This window comes from Hippichthys cyanospilos, chromosome 16, assembly GCF_059441005.1.
Source record: "Hippichthys cyanospilos isolate Australia breed blue-spotted pipefish chromosome 16, RoL_Hcya_1.0, whole genome shotgun sequence".
In the NCBI taxonomy this organism is placed as follows: domain Eukaryota; kingdom Metazoa; phylum Chordata; class Actinopteri; order Syngnathiformes; family Syngnathidae; genus Hippichthys; species Hippichthys cyanospilos.
Window position 1 is genome coordinate 12,869,975 of NC_142384.1, and position 21,587 is coordinate 12,891,561.

Sequence of the window (21,587 nt, forward strand, 5' to 3'; positions counted from 1 at the left end):
TCGTGACTATTGGAATGTTCAAAGCACGTATTATGCGACATCACGACAGGACGATTTTATTCAAACGAATATTTTGGGGGTCATATTTAAATACAGCAAACGAATGAAGTAATCGCAAATGGAAAGCTGCTCGAGCATTTATTTTGTCCTAACTAGAAACACAATGCAGTACACAAGAACAACTCTGGTAGAATTGTATGTAGAGTCGTACATAAAAGCCAAAATACGCTCAAGCACAAATAAACATATCGATACCCAAACAGTTAAAATACTGACATAAATCGAATTGATTAAACGACAGGAATTCACTGTCTTGCATCGTGGGAAATTATTCAATTACAACCGTATTTGTAAGTAAGTTTACCCGTACGTAGACGTATTTCGCATTCCCAAGTTCACTTGAACGCCTCAGCTGCACAGTCTTTAGCGGACGTGCATGATGCTCATCAAAGGCGGATGGTACCAACACATAACAAGCACTTCTGTTCTACCGAACCTCACCGCGGCCCGCTGATGTCAACTCTTTTAGAAGCCTTCCAATAAAATAACGCCACTCTTTTTGTTATCCGAAAGCTTTTACGCCCTCGAGGGGGGTTAACGTCACCACGTTTTTGTGTCTTGTCACTTCCGGGGGAGCCGCGGGGTGAATTAGCCTGATCACCCGGTGAACAAGAAGTTGGGCGGCCTCGATGCTTCGTGCGGGCAGGATGGAGGAGTTTGTCACGGACGAAGAGGAGCCATGGTACGACCAGCGCGACTTGGAGCAAGGTGAGGCTTTATCTCTTTTAGATTTGCGGTGGGAAATGTATCGCATTGGAAGCTGCCTTTCTTCCTCTGATGCCAATTATTTCATCTTGTCACCACCATAACGCCAACATATCAACTCACCCGTTTTCCACGATCATCCTTGTTAATAAACGTGCTGTGTATGTGCTCAACCTGCAGGTTAGTCAGCACCCATATACTGTGCTTTGAACATTTGCGTTTAAAAGGGCACGTTGAAGCAGCATTATTGCAAGAAAAATGTCAATTAATCGCTGTACGCCTTTCATCGGATCTGCTGGCCTCAGCATCACCCCCAGCTTCTGATCACCTGCTGACCCAGAGAGCCAAAGCAGCTTTGTGGCTCAAAATCATTACACACAAGGACCATCCCACCAGTGTTTTCCTGCACCAATGTCTGAGATCATTAAGCTTGATCTGATTAGGCAGCCCCAGACCAGTCCAGTCCAGACCAGACTTCAATAGCTTTGCTACAACCTTTCATTCTGTAGTCGTGCGTGAATTTGCCCCAGGAGCGCTGCTCTTATGTAACATTTTCTGCTAGCTCGTGACCTATGAGGTCATTTTGATCAGTCAAACGTATGCGCAAATGGAGCAAGAAGTCAGCTTTATTAATAGAGACCTTGGGCTGGGCAATTTGTCAATTTGTTTTAATAATGTGTGCTCATTTGTCAGGAGCAGGGGTGGAGCTAGATTTTTTTGTGGGCCACAACGTCTCAGTGAAGGGTAGACAAGGATGTCCATGGGGTCCATGCATCATTTTTCATCATGCTCTTTATAAGAATTTATATACATTATACATTTAAATTACCATGTTTTTTTTTTAACTAGAAAACACGGATTATAAACCGCACCGACAAAGATTGAACAGAAAATTCATTTTTGTCAGGTTATACACCACACTGGACCAGAAACAGCAAGATGGCGCATGGTAGTTTGTTAAAGTTTTTAAACTACCTGGTTACAGCAAGATATATGAATATTTGGAGAGTTTTTAGAAATACAGCAGCGCCAACATATCTTCAACACAAATTGAACATGTTTAGAAATAAGAGAAGCATTTTTAATATAACACAGACACACTCTGCTTGTAAGAATACTTCAACACAACAGTAACATGCCTGATTGCATTTGTTAGTGGAGAGTGCCTCCAGTTAGCAAGTAAAATAGCAGTTCAAGCTCAAATTTGAGAAATTGATAGCATCTTCATCTGTCTTACTTTGTTTACTGGTTTACTGCCTCGTTGAACTTTGACATGTAGTCACCATCTGAGTGGAATTTCAGCTGCCCTGAAATGTCTTTGACATAACAATCAAAGGATTGGATAAAATCCTGCTAAATGAACTCATATTCACATAAACGTGCATGAAGTAGCCTCTGTTCATCTTCGTATGAGTGGCACGGATGATTGAGGAGCCACAGTCTCTTTATTTTTTTTTAGCAAACACATTTTTATTATTATTATTTTAATGATGATAAGGAAATAAGGTAAAAATGATAGAAACCGAATATCAATAGGCAGATCATCAGAGGCAAACGTGAAATGAAAAACAAGAAAATGTAGTCTGTAGCTACTGGGAGAGCTATGCGCAAGCTAGCGTTGAAAACAACAAGTAGATCGCAGCCATGCCGAGTCGTCTCTTATTTTCTCAGAGCGGCGTGAAATGACATAACAGTGCACGCTGCGGCAGTGAGAAATCGAGCTGACGACTGGAGGCTCCGCGTATCTCAAGCTCATTAGCACTTTAGCCGCTCGGGCCCTCAGCTGTTACTCTTAATGTCCTCATCATCATTTCCAGCCTAATATGATTCGCGCTCATGTTGGCTAATGTAACAACACCTCTCGCGCTGCCTTGCCGACAACTTGAATTGTTGGAGCTCTCGTCACACTTATTCTTTTCATAATGAGTTTTTTTTGTTGTCCCGCTTCCTTGCTTCCCCATCAGATTTACACTTGGCAGCGGAGCTGGGCAAAACCCTGCTGGAGCGGAACAAGGAGTTGGAGGATTCCCTTCAGCAAATGTACATTAACAATGAAGAGCAAGTGCATGAGATAGAGGTACACAAAAAAACAGCCAGGTGCTATCTCGCTACCAGGCGCTAACTGGATAGCTAATGCACATGTTACTTGCTAGCTTTGTGACAGCAACAACAATATAACAGCACTCAAAACACCTGCCGTGTGGATCATCAGAATCTAATCAAATTACTTGATAAAACAAAATACACTACACCAAATTCACCAGAAATGCTAACCATTGAATTTTTAAGGCAGGTTTTGCCTGTAAAACATTTTGCTCCATCCAACCAATCAGAAAGTTAACTGTTAAAGTAACAGTCCCAATGCAGTTTTTTTTTTTAAACATTACGTCAACTGGCTAATCTTAGGCGGATTACAGTTTCATGGGAACATGTAGTGACTGAAGTCTGATCGGATAAAAAAACGTAACATCACATACATACTGGAAATAATACATCATAATTAATGATATAAAGAACTAATGATGTAAACTGTAAATCAAAAGCTTCTCCTGGCAGTCACATCATCTGCTGTCCATGAATGCATCCTGTGATTTTTTTTTTTTTTTTTTTTAACTTTTATTAATGTTGTGTAGATATCTCTGACTGTAAACAAACTAGTGGTCCCGTTATTTCCGGTATATGTTCTATAATGTATAGTTGTTTTCTTTAGAGACTTTGTTGAGTACATTAGCATGAGGAATCAGATGATTTCTTTGTTTTTTTTTAAATGTATTTATTTTAAAGGGCCCAGTACAACATTACGAGTTATTCATTGAACCCAACAAGTTTTTTCTGTTGGGTAAAAATTAATTTCCTCCAAAACAGCCCCCCCCCCCCCCTTCTTTATTTTTTTGTCCAAAATATTGGCTTGCTTTGTGGGTTTTAACTTTCTATTGACCTAACTTATTTTGGTTAAATGATTAACCCAGAAAATTGTGGGTCCTTTTTGGCCCATAACAAGTTCTTTTTCACCCAACTGTTTTTCCATAAAAAAGTGTTTGTAGTAGTGATTAGGCCAGCGGAGATGGAGCCACCAATAAACAGACTGTTTAACATAAAATGTATTCTCCCCCATTAGTAAAAATCTGTTAGTAATCAACACCCCCTTAAATGTTATTTGAATCCTATACAAAGGTTTTTGACTGTACATATATATCGAGGCAGTTGTACCGTATTTAAATTACTTCACATAAATATGTAACTTCAAAAAAGAAATTTTTCTAAGTGTTGGTGTTGGTTGATGGTTTTGCCATCATCCAGCACTCTGGCCACACTGTAGATATGCGAGCTGATTTTCAACGCGTATCATCACAGTACCTGTCCAAGCAGCTGGAGATGCTGCGGGAGATGAACGAGCAGCATGCGAAGGTTTACGAGCAGCTGGACGTGACCGCCAGAGAGTTGGAGATCACCAATGAGAAGCTGGTGCTGGAGAGCAAGGCCTCGCAGCAGAAAATAGACAGGTGAGCACCCCCCGTTGTCATGACCTTTTGAAAATATCCCTTCGTTCATTTTACCTACTGATGAGCCACCTGAGAAAAATCTAATTCAAGGCTAGGGGTCAAGCTTGGAAATCATTTAAAGGGAGACTTTGTCCTTTCTTACTTTGTACTTTCTACTTGTGAAGCTGCAAGTATGGTCCGCTGACAAGTCCAATCTCTCGAGTTGATGACATATCGAGCACGATTTGCGCACGTGTGTTTGTGCAGGTTGACGGGCACCATGGAGACCTTGCAAGGTCAGGTGGACAGTCTTACGAGTCGGGTGGAGGAGCTGAAAACTTTGGAGGAGCTGAGGGTCCTCCGCGAGAAGAAGGAGCGCCGCAAGACGGTCCACTCCTTTCCTTGCCTCAAAGAACTCTGCACTGCGCCCAGGTTACACCAAACGCGTGTTCTTAGTATTTGATTAGAATTTCTTGATTAGAATTTTAAAATTTATTTTTTTAGGCAATTAAGTATTTAATTGTTACCTATTATTATTTCAGTGCAATGGATGAGAATTCTAATCTTTTAAAAAAGTAAAAAAAGAAAAGTTTTTGTATGGTGTGTAGCTGACATCTGCTTTGGGTCAGGTTCACTGTACATTGACTCTTTTCTCTACTACTGACGGCTATAGACATACCTCATAACTCATTCAATGCCAGGGACGTATCTTCACGTTTTAAAACATTTCTGACATTAAATCCCATTATGACATTAAATTGATATTTAAGTACATTAAGGGTATTAATTTCCAGATGTTTATGTATGAAATCGACACTTAAGTAGCTAGGATTGAATGCCTGGAGTCTTGAAAAAAAAAAGTGAAAATACGTGCTTGGCATTGAATGAGTTAACAGCTACACAAGTCAAAAAGTTATTACGTTTTAACATAAAATATTTATAAGACTTTCACCCAGCTTGTTGTAATGGCGTCCTGCCTCAATGTTTTCGAAGATATGAGGACGGTTTCCTGTTGGCCAACCCCGGCAGCGTGGACCTCGCCGAGAGACAACCGGCGGAGGAGGAGAACGAGCGCCTGCGGAACATCGTGACGTCGCTGCGTTCGGCCATGGCCGCCGAACGCTCCAAGAGGGAGGGCGCCGAGAGGGAGTGCGCCGCCGTTCTGCAGGAGTTCGACCGGCTCGAGCAGCGCCTGCTCGGAGCCGAGAGCTGCCAGCTGCGGGTCCGCGAGTTGGAGGCGGAGCTCCAAGAGATGCAGCAGCTGAGGAAGTCCCGGGCGTGTCTAATGGAGGAGGGCATCGAGACCTTCCTGGGCAACGGCCCGGAGACGGACACGCCGGACGAAACCGCCGTCCTGGACGCGGGCGGCGAAGTCGGCGGCGGCGAGCCGGGGGGCCCCGTGAGGAAAAGCTGCAGCGACACGGCCCTGAACGTCGTCACCGTCCGCGACCCCCCGGGGAGGCGCCAGGCGGGGCGCAAACGAGGCATGTCCATCCTGAGCGAAGTGGACGAGCAGTACCACGCCCTGCTGGAGAAGTACGAGGAGCTGCTGGGAAAGTGCCGGCGCGACGAGGAGAGCCTGTGCCACGCCGAGGTGCAGACGTCGCGCCCCGTCTCCAGGGACCCGTCCTTGAAGGAGTACAGCCTGGCCGCGGGGGCCGGCGCGGCGGCTCCTCCCACTCCCCCCCACACGCCGTCCACGCCCGAGGCCTTGGAGGGCATCAGCAGGCAGGTGGAGCAAGTGGACAAACGCCTGAGTCAAAACACGCCCGAGTACAAAGCGCTCTTCAAGGAGATCTTCTCCCGCTTGCAGAAGACCAAGAGCGACGTGAGCGCCACCAAGGGCAGAAAAAAAGTCAACAAATGAGTGCTTTTGTGCTGCTAAACAAGCATTGTCTAACGCTTTAGCTCACCTGCCACACTAATGTGGATAAGCTCTGTGGAAAATGGATGGAAGATTTATACCATAGGTGTCAAATTCCAATCCTCAAGAGCCGGTATACTGCATGTTTTTTAGGTTTCTCTCACCAACACACCTGATTCAAATCATTAACTCATTGGAAGCTCTTGCAGAGCTTGAAAATGACCCCAATCATTTGAATCAGGTGTGTTTGAGAGAGAAATATTGAAAACATGCAGGACACCGGCCCTCGAGGACTAGCATTTCATACCTATGAGTCATAAGACGACTGATTTCGAATAAGTGAATGCCTCAAGACACTGTTGTTACTGAATATTCATCGGAGCTCTCAACTATGTATGTGACATGGAGCGAAATGAAACAAAGCTGATTCCAATGGTGAGGTAAATATGATTAAAAGATATGTGCAAAAACAAGTAATTTATTGATGGACTTGTGACATAATACCTTACAATCTTTATGGAACAAGGCACACTTACCTAACATTGAACCATAAAAATATCACAAAATATACCGTATGGAAAAAAGTAATGGCAATTTACTCACAAAACAGTGTGAAATGTGTAGTTGCAACTAATTATTTTAATGTGTTGATATTTTTGGATGAATCGGATTTACAAGACAAATTTGCATCCCTATTTTGAAAACGGGACATGATTTCACCTTGTTTCAGAACATGCGTAATTAATAAGCGCCATTGATGCAATAGGACGTCTATGGAAAGCTTACTGAAGAGCGTCATCGATGTCATTTGACGTCAACTATGTTTTTTTTATACGAATGGATGGAGTATATATATATATATATATATATATATATATATATGTTTATGAAACAATTTCCAGAGAATCTTAGTGAAATCCACCCAGCAACCAAACATGTTGCATTCTCTTGATGATGTGGATTTAGGTAATGTAAACATTAACTTTATACCCAAAATGTATTTCTATATTAATCCTAACCATTTCCCTCCATAACCCCCAACTGTATGTTTTCATTTGCGCGCAATGCAAGTTGAACAAACATTTTTGTTCAATTTGCAACATTGTCAACTTGATTAATTAAAAAAAAACAAGTGAAAGCCTTTATTGCATTTTTGTTTTGTGTAATGAAAGAGGCCACATTTCAATTTGAACATTTTAATGTCATCACAAGAGCTCATAATACTGGGCAGCATGTAGCAAACAGATTCAAACCCCCACCAAACACGGGAACGACCTGCAAGAAGCTGCAGCCTCTGTCACAGTAAAAAAAAAAAAAAAAAAAAAAATGTCACCACCTGCATGCCCGGTGGCCGATACGATGTCCTCACTAGATCGGACGCCACTTAGGAGTGTATGCATTTAGAAACTAGAGGCACAGTCTGGAACGGTTAAGGGTTTTCCTCCCGTAAACATGACTGCACAAATTTAGTCCAAACAAATACCAAATAGGTGTTATCAACTTGTTCATTTTAAAAGCCCGCATGGCGACTAACAAGTCGGATAAGACATTTTGTCGGAAAAGAGGTGACCCAGATTCCAAATAATTTACCAAGTGGACAAATCTGCTCAAAGGCTTTAGCAGGGCTGTATCCAAGAAATGTGTTCAGCAATGATGCAAAATGACCGTAAAGTGCCTCCACACATTCAATACATACATACAGCAATGCTCCTGTAGGTTCTCAAGGCAGACATGGTGATCATAAAAAAAAAAATATCAGAGATGAAGCGCAGAATAAAAGAATCATACAAAAAAAAGGGACTTCCGATTTCTAAACAAAACATTACAAAACATTGTTCTTTTTATCACTGTTTCCAGAATCTAAAATTATCCAGAAAACCAAATTTAACAGGAAAGTAAGAGCGAGGGCCCTCTGGACGGGGAGGACAGAAATCCAGAAGAATGGAATGATAGCAAGAGAGGAAAGAAAGCGGAGGAAAATGATGACGTGGCAGGTGGTGGAAGGGAGTCAGTCTTTCCAGTCCTTCTTGATGGAGAGGCCCCACTCCCAGGACAGATGGTCGTGTTTGTCGTCGTCGGTGAACTTGGACTTGATGTTGTACGTGCCGCGGGCCAGCATGCCTTTGGGCGCCTCCTCCATGGTGGTGAGGAACTCGTACTCCTGGCTGGGCCTGGGCCCGTAGCTGCCCACCATGTAGTCCGACTTGTCAACTGGACGCCGGGAGTTGTGGAGAGTAAAGTTGTAAGACCGCGCATGGGCTGATATCAGATTCTGGTTGTATGATAACTTGGAGCAAAAGTTATCACAATTACGATATTCTCTGCGATATTAACATTTAAATAGTCAAGCACTTTTTTACAAGTCGAATCTAACACTTTGTCGTCCTACCACAAGAGGGCAATGTTTCCCACATGTGTGCATGACAAAAGCCAAAGCTTTTCTCATCTTAATATATTAATAACCAGTGTGAAATGGCATTGCCTTTCTCACCTGATTTCTAAAACAGTGCTTGCTGTTAATTAATTGAGACCCATTTTGAAAAATTCGTTTGGCAAAAAGTTATAATTATATAAATAATAAATATAATTATGTGTGTTTATTATTTGTAAGAATAAAGCCTTGAAGCCTTGTTTATGTACTTGTTTCCAAAACGAGATATTAACAGACATGTTTGACCAAACATGATGAGTAATCGTGATTAATAATCGTGATTTCAATATTGACCAAAATAATCGTGTTTATTATTTTGGCCATAATCGTGCAGCCCTACTATCCACTTATTTTATTTCCTGTTACTGACGGTATTAGCGGTATAACCCTAATTTTTTTTAACACCGCGGTAAATCTTCAAGCTGGTTATTGGTGCACGCCTACCCCGGGACTATTAAATTAAGGGTCCTTACCTTTGACTCCTTTCCTGAATGACTGCTGAATGTACTTCAAACCCGACACAATCTCCTTGTTTACCTGTAAAGAGATCACATCTCAGTGTACCGGACAATATGGCAGACGGGCAGGCGTCTAATGGAGCCACATTCTCACCTTGAAGTTGATCTTTATTTTGTACTCCACGCCCTCTTTCAATACAAACGGATTCTTCTTGAAGCTATCCAGATCTCCTGGTGAGACACATAATCCAGTGTGAAGAGAAACAAAAACATTTCATTAACAGGAACAGCCTGAGAAAGTTGTAGTAAATATTTTGTCCACTAGATGGCTCTCTACATCGTATAAGTGTGGAGTAAAAAGCAGAGTTGATCCATGAAGGAATTTAGGCTGGATTTGTGACGTAGGTCTATGATTCCAAACTTGTTTTTTTTTTTTCAAAATCACAGTTTAGTATATTTGCTACATGACACACACACACACTCACCCTGCAGATCAAGCACCAAAGGGTGTGGCGCAGCATCACATACCAGAGTCATCCGCATCACCTGGATGTTTGGCACGTTAGGATCTAAGACAGATGACATAAATCACAAAGTTGCCATAAGTGAAAAATTGACACATTTGGGTTGGTTTGCACCAAAATTGATCACCTTTAAAACTACGTAAAATCAAGTTTAAAGTTTGAATTCTGTTGCACCAAATCCAATCTAACATCTGTACAATTTACATTTCTCATGATGAGCATTTCCCATTTCTCTTTTAACAATTTTTTTTTTCAGCAAGCTTGAAAGTTGAGAGACATCTTTTGTCTTTCACCGCAATCAATTCATTGCTGCATCCTTTCTTTTTCGTCCCAGTACTCTTGTCTGTTTTTTTGCCTTTGATTATTTGCCATTTCTAGAGTAATGTGGAAAAAAAGCAACAGCAACAAGAAAGGTCAGGCTAACAGTATAGCTAGCTAACAACAACAATGTAACATTTATATCTGAAATGACACCTATTCTTCGATTTAAATGACACCTTGTTGGTGCATCCCACCCTTAGAAATAAGTTTTCCAATTCCCATTAGAAATTGTCAATAGCCAGAACAAGAAAGCGTTCATTCTAAAGTTGAAATGCTGTAAAGTGTCATTTTTGACAGGTGCGTGCTGGCCGATCTCGCACCTGCCTTGACGTCGGCGTTGCCCAGTAACGCCTCCTTGTACTTGCGCAGGCTCTCATCGTCTTTGTCCAGCTCCTTAATCTCCTGTAAACTCTTTTGCGCCGGAGGTTTGTAGTTAACCGTGGCGTCCGTCTCCTCGTTTTCTACAGCCATCGCGGCCAGCTGTTCGGGTGTGGGTTCCGACTCCGCCATGTTGTGCTGATCGCAGCGAGCGAGTGGGAGAAGAAAGCGGGATGAAAAAAAAAAAGAGAAATAAACACAGATTGTAGGAGGTTGAACCTGCATTTTTTGTGTTTTTCTTTAATAAGGTTTGAGAACCTCATGACGCATTGCAGATATCTGGAACAGTGGTTCACAAACTGAGGTCCTTGAGGTCCTTAAAATCATTTGTAATGAGCTGTGTTGTTTCATTTAATAAGGATACTAATAAACTTGTCATTTACAGCAGTAAACGGTTTATATTTGATTTATTATTAATTCAATCACTACATTATTTGTCATGTCAAATTAATACTTTTAAAAACACATTTTCAACTTATGTGGGGTGAAAATGCGGACTTCCGTGTAACTAAGCCAGATATGCAGCCAAGGAAGAGGCAACAACATTATTTCACACGCCAATACACTGCAAACTTCAAAATAAACAAACAAAATAATACATGGGCATTGGCTGTAGTACACTTTTACTTTGAAATTGGCCTTCAAATAGCAACAGGTTTTACTCCTCCAATTCAGATTTAATTGCTATTGCATCACATCTCTCATAACATCAAAACACCGTCATCAAAAATGGTATTTCAATCGCTGATTGGTTGGCGCTACAATGCTCATAAATACCAAACTCAGAGGCCACTTTTACCCCAGAGTTATTAACGCTTTGAACAACAACAAAACAAGAACACACTGAACCGTTCCTATCCTATGATTTCTATTCTATTATTGTATTTAATTTTCATATTTATTTAATATGCACCAATCGAAGAAATGCATACCTGCTGTAAAATGCTGTCACTGCACAATACGGAAAAAGTCTCCAACTTTTGAGCTAGCGGCTAACCATATGGTGCATTCAAATGAAGTCAGCCATTTCAAACTCAGACAGACAAAAAAGTCCATCTATGCATTAACTGTGAAGAACTACAAACATCTAAACAATGTGGCTTTCCATCAAATTAGAAAAGCTTACATACTGTATATAAAGCAGATGGGGATTTACCAAACGACAATAAATAATACATCAAGAGAAAGAAGTAACCAAAGAGACACACGCAAATGAGATGTGGGAATATTTTGCTTACTAAGTTGACAGTCAAGTGCAATTCAAACCTCAATCCAACCAGACACTGCTTTCACACAAAATCAGTGCAACACCAATGTTCCTCGATATCATTTGTCATCTCGAGTTTGAAAACACTTATGAGAACAGTGCAGCTGTCAAGTGCAATGGTATCTAAGGCAGACAAACCACAGAGGTCCTTGTGAGCTGCTATTTTCTCCTCTCATGCACACACACACACACACACACACACACACTTGGGGGCCATCACTGCCCAGCTGCAGATTTAAACCAGTCACTGCTCATTAGAAGCAAGCACATTGAGACTGTGAGCAGAGATCACCCCAGCAGAACAAAGGGATGCTTGGATGGGGATGCCACACAACAACTTGCCTTGATTAATGGCTTTTCGGGGGAAAAAAAGCTCAATTTTCTATTTTCTTTTAGACTAAACTAGCCAAAAACAGAGCAAAATCGGACTATTTAAAAGCTAATGTTTATTTTTGTGATCTAAGCAATGAGTGGGATAAAACACATTTTTCTCTTTTCCTCCTTTATTTAAATTAAGTTTGTGTCAATTATTTCAAATAAAAAACAATGATAATGTTTCAATTAAAAGTGAGGAAAAAAACATGCAAATAGGTAAGGTCATAAATGACAATCCATGAAGTAGAGTAAATAAATACAAATCACCCATTTTTTACTACTTTAACTTAAATGGGAGGAAAAAAAGAAACTTAAAGCTGCCGGAAAATGTTACAAGTCATTTGAAAAAAATAAAAATCTGCGCTAGAGTGTGCCGCAACAACCAAACCGCAATGAATCGAGGAAATACTGTATTTGATGGAATAATTGATTACACTTCAGCACATTTTGTCGCTCGCTTGCTTTCTTCCAATCAGCCGATTGGTGTGCAAGCTTGTTCTGTTTGGGCCCCTTTCCTCGTGGTGAAAATAATCAACAGTGAACCAGAATTACTCTGAAAACCCCACTCGTAAAAATCAACCTGCAAATAATACAGGCATGCGGTCAGGACATGAGGCGCACATATGCTGAGCGGGGAACTCATTAAAAAATATGAACACCTGCAGCAACTTCGAGGCAGCTGGATGCCAACCTTCTCTTTCATTATACAGTCAGTCTGGTTCTTGTCTTGTTCTGTCACTTCGATAGCACCATGGACATTTACGAATATTCCTCAGCAATAACAGGCGAAAAGTGACATCAATGAATGTGCAAAAGCTAAAGTGAAACTTTAGCAGCATCCATAGCCTCATTGGTACGATTTACTTTTTTCAGCAGAAGCTTATGCCTCTAATACCACAATATTTGTGTGGTTGTGAGGAAATTACCTCTATAGATGAGCCAACGCAGCAAAAACGACTGGAAAATCTCAGCCATAACAACACCTGTGAGTTTTAACATTGAGGTGATGGTCATAAATCCTGCTGCAGCAAATAGAAAGACTGCCCAACTGTTGCTCAGTTTGGGCCATCCGCAGTTGCAAAGTAGGACCTGCCTTTCCTAATGGGAAAGCCTCCATTTAATGCCTCCATTAAAAAAAAAAAAAAAAATCTTGCTCTGCCAATAGCATGTAATGGCTGCTTTACTGCTTGTTATTGAAGTAGAGCAAGACAAAGAGACAGGAAAATAAGGCCGGAAAACACAGCTGCCACAGCGACAATTACAGCATTGTGCTGCATACCAGACTATAGCTACCTCAAACACCATAATCGGTGATTTTTTTTTTTTTTTTCTGTCTAGCTTGAAAAGTGACGTCGCTGCTTTCATAAATATGGTCATTTTAAATGAGGCGCATACCACTAACACTGATAAATAATTCACCAAAACTATTTTTTTGAAGATGAATTAGTTGTGTAATTAGTTAATCGAATTAATCTATTTTTAAGATCACCTAAAAACGCCTGAGAAAACCCCTCAAAACCCTCTGTTTTCTTTTGTCAATAACCAAATAATTATATAAAGTAGGTATGAAAAAAATAGATCATCGTCCATCCTGGGCATTGCAGACTTGCTCAAATGCGGGGTGATGAGTTTAATTTGTTCCTTAGTTAGCTGTGGCTGCAGCCTCCCTTCCTTTATTTACGATTAGCAAAAAACCATCTATTTCCCCCTTTTTTTCATTTTTATTCGCAATTAACATACAAACCGGAAACTCGCTCGACTGCACACAAGACACAAACTGACATCCAAAACGTAATTTGAATGACGTTGGCGAATGTTTTCCTCCGCTTTCCGTTGATAGAAGAAAAATGACAGCCCCCAATTTGGGTGCCGCTCCCCATCTAATATAAATAGCGATTACTAGACCTACAAATCTATATCATAATATATGTTGGTTGGCTAGAACACATTCATATACACCTTATTGAAACTCAAAATTAATAGCCGAATAAATATCACATATAGTCACTTTAAGGAAAATGTATCAATGATGACTTCTACAAATCTTTCTGACCTCTCTCCTGCAGCTGCTTTAGAGACTGTTTATCATATGACTCCAGTTTCAAATAGCTTCTCGTGAAATTGTTTAAGCAGGGCCCAGAATAATATTTAACTGGATTTCATAGAGCTCCTTCTCTACTTTTAGTAAAACAGGCAAAAGAATGCTTCTAGCTGCTTACTTATAGGTGCCAAGTCCACTTCTTATCTAGAGCCTGGAAAGAAAAGATTAAAAAAACACAAAACACGATAATTACATAGTCGGGCGTGCATTAAAAAACGCGCACATTTTCCCACAGAAGTAAACTAACGTTCCAAATCACATTTGACTGGAAGAAAAATGAAGCAGTGCATATAAATTCAATGCAAAAAAATGACCATGGTGACCTTATTTTACTCCTACGCCAACATACAAGTAAAATAGATTAGCTCTAACAATACCATCACGGTAGTCATTATGAGACACATTCCTCCAGGTTGACTCTGCCCAGACAACTCAACTATGTCTAACTGGCTGCAGGTCGTACTCATTGTTATGTCCTTGGACGCAATTCGGGGATCATGAGATCCTCCGAGCAAATGCTGGATTATGTAGTTGGCTCGTACTAGACAGCGACACTCCAGATAAATGATGGCCTGATGTCTTGAGTGGTGTCACTGAGGTTACATTTGCAACACCATTGTAGAGACTGAGATTACAGTAAATGGGATTATGCCCAATGAAGCATTGAGAGGCATGATTGGAAAGCAACGGACTAAAGAGGATTCTCTTGATGGGAATTATTAGGGTCAGAGGTAACTGATGTCTCTCATTCGTATGCATGTGAAAGAATGGTTGTGCTATCTATACAAGGGTTCAAAGCATATGCAGATATTTGGTGACGCCAATAACTAAATAAATGGCAAATTACTGGAAAAAAATACTTTATAGTGCAAAAGACTTATTTTTTGGTCCTCAGAAAAATTTGCATGACCAAACCCAGAAAAAGGGTTGTGACAGTTGTTACCTGAACCCTATGACACTGTGATGTCGTCACTTTTGGTCAGCAATAAATTGCAAAATATCTGCGCCCTGAGACAGATGAAAAAGGGTGGGGTTTTCTGCTTGATTCACTTTCCAAAACACAGACTTTAAAGTGTCAATCTCCAGTCCTCGTGGGGCTGTGCTCTGTATGTTTTCCAAGTTCCCCTTTGAGAAACACCTACCTCAAATAAACTCATCATCAAGCTTTGCAGGAGATCATCAAAATGTCGTTTTTAGACTAGTGGCGGCCATAGCACAGACTAATTTTAATTGTCTCTTTACACTATTTGGAGGGACGTTAAGGGGGAGTGTGTACTAGGGCTCGATTTTTTTAAAAATGAATACAATTCACTTTTTTATGGCTTATTTAGTTAAAATAATGTATCAGTAACCTACGGTGACATTTAGATGTAATACCGGAACTCACCACAGGGTAGCGCAAATCTCTAATACAGTACATGGTCAAAGGTGTTGAGCATCGTACAAAATACAAAGTTGTATTATGTATTACAGTGTTTAACTCACTCATTTATAATTTTTTTCATAAAATATCTAATGGGTGTCATACTCATTAGGAAAATTAAACCTTCGCGTATTCTGACGTGAGGAGCTGTTTTCCATCAAAAAGGTCCTCGTGTTGAGCTTTGGTAAGCAAAGACTGTTTGCTAAAAGGCTAGGCCTCAATGCTAACGCGCGCTAACAAGATGTATTTGTGAAATTCCGTTTTGTTAAACACATTTGTTAAAGCCAAATGGGGTTCTAAAACTGATTAACTCGTTTTTTAATGCTTTGCATCATACTGTATTGTAATAAATAATGCTAATGCTAATTTCGAGTAGCTAACCAAAATGCTAGCACATACGTTACATATTACATGTAGGTACATTTTTTGCTAACTGAACTTAACTATTTTTTTAATTGTAGCTGATTAATTTCATTTATTAAAATACAGAATGTGACATGTGAATGATAACATAACACGTTGTTCTTTTTGTCTATTTTTCACTCAATTTAAAAAAAATGTAGCATTTGTACAAACGTGAGGGGATTTTTTTTAGAGACACTGTGTATAATGCCTTCCATCTATGTCAGATCTTACTGAAAAACGTGATCGCTTCTGCTGTTGTGCTTGGACTGATTTGTGTTTTTGTGTGTTTGATTTGACAGGTTGGACAACTTGTGCAAATTTTTAGAACATCTAAAAAAATGTTAGGAGTTCACGCAGATGTTTGTTATTATGGCCATCTGTGCATTATCTGCACAGCCAATGCAGAAGTACAAATGCCTTCAAGCACAAAATAAAGCAACTATTTACAGGGGCACATTTCTGCTTGGCTCTAAGCAATAGTTGTAGGGATTTCGATGTGACATTTAGCTGCCTGCTGCATCATGTCACCTCTGTGTCTGACCTTTCAGACATCTGTAGCCATTTCCATCCTTTGCTCATATTTCATGAAACGATCATATTCAAACATTTGGACTGCACTTCTTCGGCATCAAAATTATAAACACTATCCAATAAATTAGGGCCTGAACAATGTTTTTTTTAGGCAAAAAGAAATACCGACTACTTATTAATTTAAATATATGCATTTGTTTCCTCTTAAAGCATTTCAATAGGTGTCATTTTTATGTGGATTTACAGGGGTCATCATTAAATATATTTAAAGGAAACAAAAAACGTTTTCTGTTCACTATCTAGATCAATTCTATGCTCCTCGCATCGCTCACCTAATCACTGCTAATAAAAACTAAGATTGGTTTTGTATAACATTCGCAGAATGACCATATCAATACATTTCATGATGTATATTTGAGGAGGCAAAGTTATGATTTATGATTTTTTTTGAGTAATTATGGCATTACAGCAGTGTTATTTACAGGTCCTGTAAATGGTTAGAGTACAAAAGGTAAAAAGTTCAAATCAACAACTGTCAGCCATTTAGCGGAACACTTTTGGACAATGTTTGATGGGCCATAATTGGCCGAGTTAATTCGGTGGAGCCCTACAGAAAATACACTTAAAAAATTACAGTAAGTGTCGAAGCTTCTGCACTTTGAAAATTGTATTTGACCACATTGCGATGCCGATTTGATTCAGAGTTTTTGTTGAGCCTTTGTAAGCCTTACAAAAAAAAGAGGATTTCAAGCTAGAAACAGCAAGCAGGCCAGCACCAGAGCCTACCATGTCACAACACTATCAGACCTTTTTCTCCTTTCAAGTTACACAAACTTCCTCTAACTGGTGAGAGCGTGATGATTCATATCCTCTTTACTGCAAAATCCCTTCAGTTAAGACACTGTTCATCATCTTTAACTTGCTACCTGTGCAGATAAACCAAACGGACTTACTGTATGAATACTTTAATTCCAATGCGGAGCAAGGAGGCAGCATCAAGTTGTTACACATACGCGAAAACAGTTTAGGAACTTAGAGAACTGGCACACAAGTCAAGTAATGAGGAAGTGCTGCAGCAAGAGCTTGTGTTGAACTGATGCAATGCAGGGGAAGTCTTGTCAATGACAAAAAAAATTTTTATGCAGTCAAAATGGAAGAAGGAAATAGTTTAGGTAGGTGTACGGGCTTGTTTTAGATCCTAATGCAAAATTACTTCTTTGGAATCAAACAGCTAAACTTTATATATTTTTAAAATGAGATGGACTTTTGACAATTAGTCGTCAGCACAGGAGTCACATCTCATTATTAATCGTGCGCATGATACATAAATAACACGCAGATGTACAGAAACAAAGATGACGATCACAGGAAGGACCAAAACAAATAGAAGCTTTAAATATAACTGCTGAGAAATCCCTGCAGACAGCGGCAGGAAGTTGTGACAGAATGGGATAGCAAGGTGCCCAGCTGAAAGGTCACAGACTGATTCTCCCACAAACTGTCCTACCACCCACACTAAAATCCCTCCACTTTGTCCCCACTCGCTTGAGGAGCATGCCTGCTCGTGATTTTTCACTTCCCAAAGCTATTTATTAGCCTACTGTTAACTGGCTGACAGTTAGCTAGCCTGTTTTTTCTGACACTTGAAATGTGCACATTTCAGAAATTGACATTTAAAGGCGCTTCATTTGGGCAGGACCCGGAAATGACGACATGTGAAGCCTCGCGAGCTGGCTAGACCACGGGACTGCTTCAGGAAGTGGTTCAAAGGTTTGGTGGACATCGCCAATACAAAACGGTCTGAGAACGCAACTGTGATGGCTTGTCGTCTCACAACTTATGGATCTGAGGATGCTGTTAGCTGTGTGTGCAACTAGAATCAATTTTTGAGCATTGTCCGTTTTTTCAATGGAACCTGCGCAAAAATTGAAAATTTTCTCTAATTTGGAACATTTTCATGTGATTGCTTCCAATCTGATAAGATGGGAAAATAATGGAAAATACGAGTGGGAATCTTTGACTGTCTCACAATTCAATTACGATTTTTGGGTCTGATTCAATTTAGAATCGATATTTCCTGGTGTTAGCGTATTTAATGTAAAATCCACCTATGTTGGTACATCTCAGGGGGTGACAATTTTGCCACTTGCTGTCAACTGAAAATGACATAACAGCTAAACTTGCAAACCCCATGGCCAAATTAAAAGACAGATAAGCCGTGATTGGTTGTCATCTGAGACCTGAGCAACTGTGATGTTGTTTTCAATTGACAGCAATTGACAAAATGGCCGCCCCCTGAGATGGATGAGAACAGAAGGATTTTGCTGCATAATTCAAATTCCACTGATGCAATATTAATCAAAATGACGTGTTTAGAGTTGGTGGATGCATAAAACAAAATACTGTAAATTATTATTACTATATTGTAATTATTATTATTGTATTGCAACTCCTTTGTAACTATAAATTGGTCACTTGGACTTGTTGCGCAAATCATGCCTAACGGTCGGCCGACATTCATGCTAAATGAGATACAGGAGTGTACGTTACAAAGGTTTGCTGAATAATTTAAATATTGTCAGATGATGCGCCTCTTTTGACAAACCTTCTAAGATCATACAATTAGGACTTTAACCAATACCTTTAAATGTTGCACAAAAATGTGGTCAAACCGTCATCATGTGGTGACTTCAGCATACTGCAAAATTAGCCGCTGTATGAATTGTACCTTACAAATACGTAGATTTTTTTCTATTTTTTTTATTTCTTGGACACACACAATCACAAAAATAAAACTCAAAGTTTGCTGCCCAACTTTAAAAAATTTGGTTAGTTATTGACAATAACTGAGCCTCCCTTAATAATGTATAAACAAAAAGGAAAGGTGGCACAATCACGTTACAAAACAGAGAAGCAGTCGAAATGCGGTGTAAAATAAATTATATTGTTCGACATGATGGTAACACCTAATCGCCGAAGCAAGGTAGAAACAGAAGGAAGGATTTGGAATAATCACCGATCAGCCACAATCACACGGAGCACGTTTGATCCAAGCGAGTGTGATGTTTAAGCACTTGCCTACGAGAAATTCCACTAAGCCAAACACGAATGAAAGTTTGACGTTAGGTGTGAGACATGCGTGGAAATTCATCCATTCAGACCCGGGGGGGAAAAAAAAAGTTGAGATCCAGGAAGTGCACTGAATCTTCCAGTAGGGTCACTTTGGACCAGAAAAAAAAGTGCTTAGCTTCATAAGCTTTCGTGGATCAGCTATACCAAAAACTTAGTACATTAAATATCCCCGCATAGTAAATCCAAATCTAAGTGAGTGATATCGCACTACATTAGTCCGAACAGATTTTACACCCGGAAATGCAACGCAATAGGTTTTTTCCCCCAAAGCCACGCCACAGAAGCATGAATTCAAGACTCGGCAAACGTGGGAGCAGATAAAGAGAACAGAATACTATAATCAAAGTTCACGAATATAAATCAAAAGTTTCTTTTGATGCCCCCCTAAGAGGAAGTTGCTCTTTGCACAACTATATAGTCTTCGTAATTCGGGGTTTCGTGTTGAATTGGCGCATACTTGTTCTTGCAGAGACAACGAAAAAACTGCTTTAAAGCCTTATAACACGACTTATAAAAGCGATTGTCGAACGTTTCATTAATTCTTACCGTTTTATCTCTGAAGAACAGAAGAGGCTATCGCGCAGGCTGGCGAAAGGGGCTCAAGTGAAGCGAACAAGACAAGTGACAGGAAAAAAAAAAAAAGTGAGGATTCCCGCGAACAAGTAAAACGACATCCGGCAAACTTCCATCAGAATAAAAGCGTAAAACGTGAGTATTCTGATTTGGGGGAGAAATATTGAATTCACTTTCATATCATTTGGCAGAAGTAGCATCTGTAATGCATTTATATTACAGATATTTGCATCTGCATTATCATCTTCATCTTTTTCCCAGATCAGATAAAAAGTCATATAATACTGATATGTTACTGAGGAAAAACAAAACAAAACGTTGAACCATTAAACATATACGCGTCACACCCTTACAGACAATCAAACTTTGGCAAATGATGCATCAGGAATTAATGGTAAACTTTATGCAAACATTTTTTTGGTGTTGAGTCTTAAGAACAATTTTTGCCCCATTTCATCTGTTTGAGATGGTAAACTTAAAAGTTTAAAGCATTCAAATCTCAGATGAAGTCCTTACCAATGATTGAAATGAATTTACTTCTCCGTGGTCATTTAATACTTCCAGAAAGTTTGGGGTCAATATATTTTTCCTAAGGTACAGATTGCTATGAATATTTGAAAGATTAATTGTCAAAACTTTAAATGCATTTTTCTCAATACTAGGAATTTCAACTTGGCAACATATGCAACAAAGTGCTGTAACCTCATCAATTCTTTGAGATACCACCATGTGTTATAAATAATGTTAAGGGAATTTTGTGTATAATTAGAATATGTCCATATTTCAATCTTCACTTTCGCTGATATACACCTGGTTTTGTAAAAAATCCATCAGATTTACACTTAAATACACATTTATAGACGCATGATAGAAGCTCAAACTGATGCAACATTTCAGAACATTAGAGTTCTATGGTTTCTTACATGGATTGCCAACTACAATTTTGGATTTTTTTTTTTTTTTTGCCATGCCAACTTGCAAGAAGACAGGCACCTTGACCTATTTCGCAGGTGATGAGGAATCCAGTGTATAGTTTTAACCGGAAGTAGATTGCACGACACCATGAAGACCCCCCCCCCCCCCCCCCGCAGCATAATTATACAACTCACAAAAAAAGTTATTACTCGTGGTAGAATGATTAAGCCCTAGGCAAAAACACAAGCTTCACTGATCATATAAAGTCATAAAACCCAGTCACAACGAACCCTTTTGCATGCACGTACGGAAAATAGCACGTTAGTGAGTCATGGCTGAGCGTCGTCTTTTGGCCAAAAACAACACGAACGACTTCCTTAACCTAATCCGTCAACAGTCTTTTAAACCACACGGGCCCTTAGCGTACGTTTAGAATCCACATCTTTGCAAAAGCAGGGACAAGTCATATTTATTTCAATGCTCTTTAATCACAAGTCTCAAAGTTTCGTGAACTCACAATTGACATCTTCTGATCTAAACCTAGTAGTGACATCTAGCGGCATTTTAATACATGCGTTCGCTTCCTTCTCTACTCACTCGTTGGGCTCCCTCCACCCCCTCCAAAATGGCTAATCTAAATTT

The 21,587-nt window shown here is 39.8% G+C and overlaps 2 protein-coding genes across 2 annotated transcripts; one reads left to right on the top strand and one right to left on the bottom strand.

The window, feature by feature from the left end:
* The first annotated feature begins 408 nt into the window (after nt 1-408).
* Nucleotides 409-7,249, top strand: cdr2l (cerebellar degeneration-related protein 2-like). Its single transcript, XM_088438064.1, has 5 exons — nt 409-768; nt 2,730-2,842; nt 4,120-4,268; nt 4,515-4,679; nt 5,241-7,249. The coding sequence occupies exons 1-5, from the start codon at nt 690-692 to the stop codon at nt 6,112-6,114; spliced, it is 1,380 nt and encodes a 459-aa protein (XP_088294190.1). The 5' UTR covers nt 409-689; the 3' UTR covers nt 6,115-7,249.
* Nucleotides 7,250-7,291: 42 nt separating this feature from the next.
* On the bottom strand, nt 7,292-20,114 carry arhgdia (Rho GDP dissociation inhibitor alpha). Its single transcript, XM_088438070.1, has 6 exons — nt 20,004-20,114; nt 10,166-10,361; nt 9,486-9,569; nt 9,155-9,231; nt 9,016-9,079; nt 7,292-8,322 (listed from the first exon to the last, which is right to left on the bottom strand). Exons 2-6 carry the CDS (start codon nt 10,353-10,355, stop codon nt 8,120-8,122), a joined length of 618 nt encoding a protein of 205 aa, XP_088294196.1. The 5' UTR covers nt 10,356-10,361; nt 20,004-20,114; the 3' UTR covers nt 7,292-8,119.
* Between the last annotated feature and the right edge of the window lie 1,473 nt (nt 20,115-21,587).

Coding starts and splice junctions, on each gene's coding strand:
- arhgdia (XM_088438070.1), bottom strand. CDS start 10,355: ATGGCGGAGTCGGAACCCACACCCGAACAGCTGGCCGCGATGGCTGTA. Junction 9,232..9,485: donor TTTGGTGCTTGATCTGCAGG/GTGAGTGTGTGT, acceptor GTGTCTCACCAG/GAGATCTGGATAGCTTCAAG. Junction 9,080..9,154: donor AAATAAAGATCAACTTCAAG/GTGAGAATGTGG, acceptor ATCTCTTTACAG/GTAAACAAGGAGATTGTGTC.
- cdr2l (XM_088438064.1), top strand. CDS start 690: ATGCTTCGTGCGGGCAGGATGGAGGAGTTTGTCACGGACGAAGAGGAG. Junction 769..2,729: donor CCAGCGCGACTTGGAGCAAG/GTGAGGCTTTAT, acceptor CTTCCCCATCAG/ATTTACACTTGGCAGCGGAG. Junction 4,680..5,240: donor GAACTCTGCACTGCGCCCAG/GTTACACCAAAC, acceptor ATGTTTTCGAAG/ATATGAGGACGGTTTCCTGT.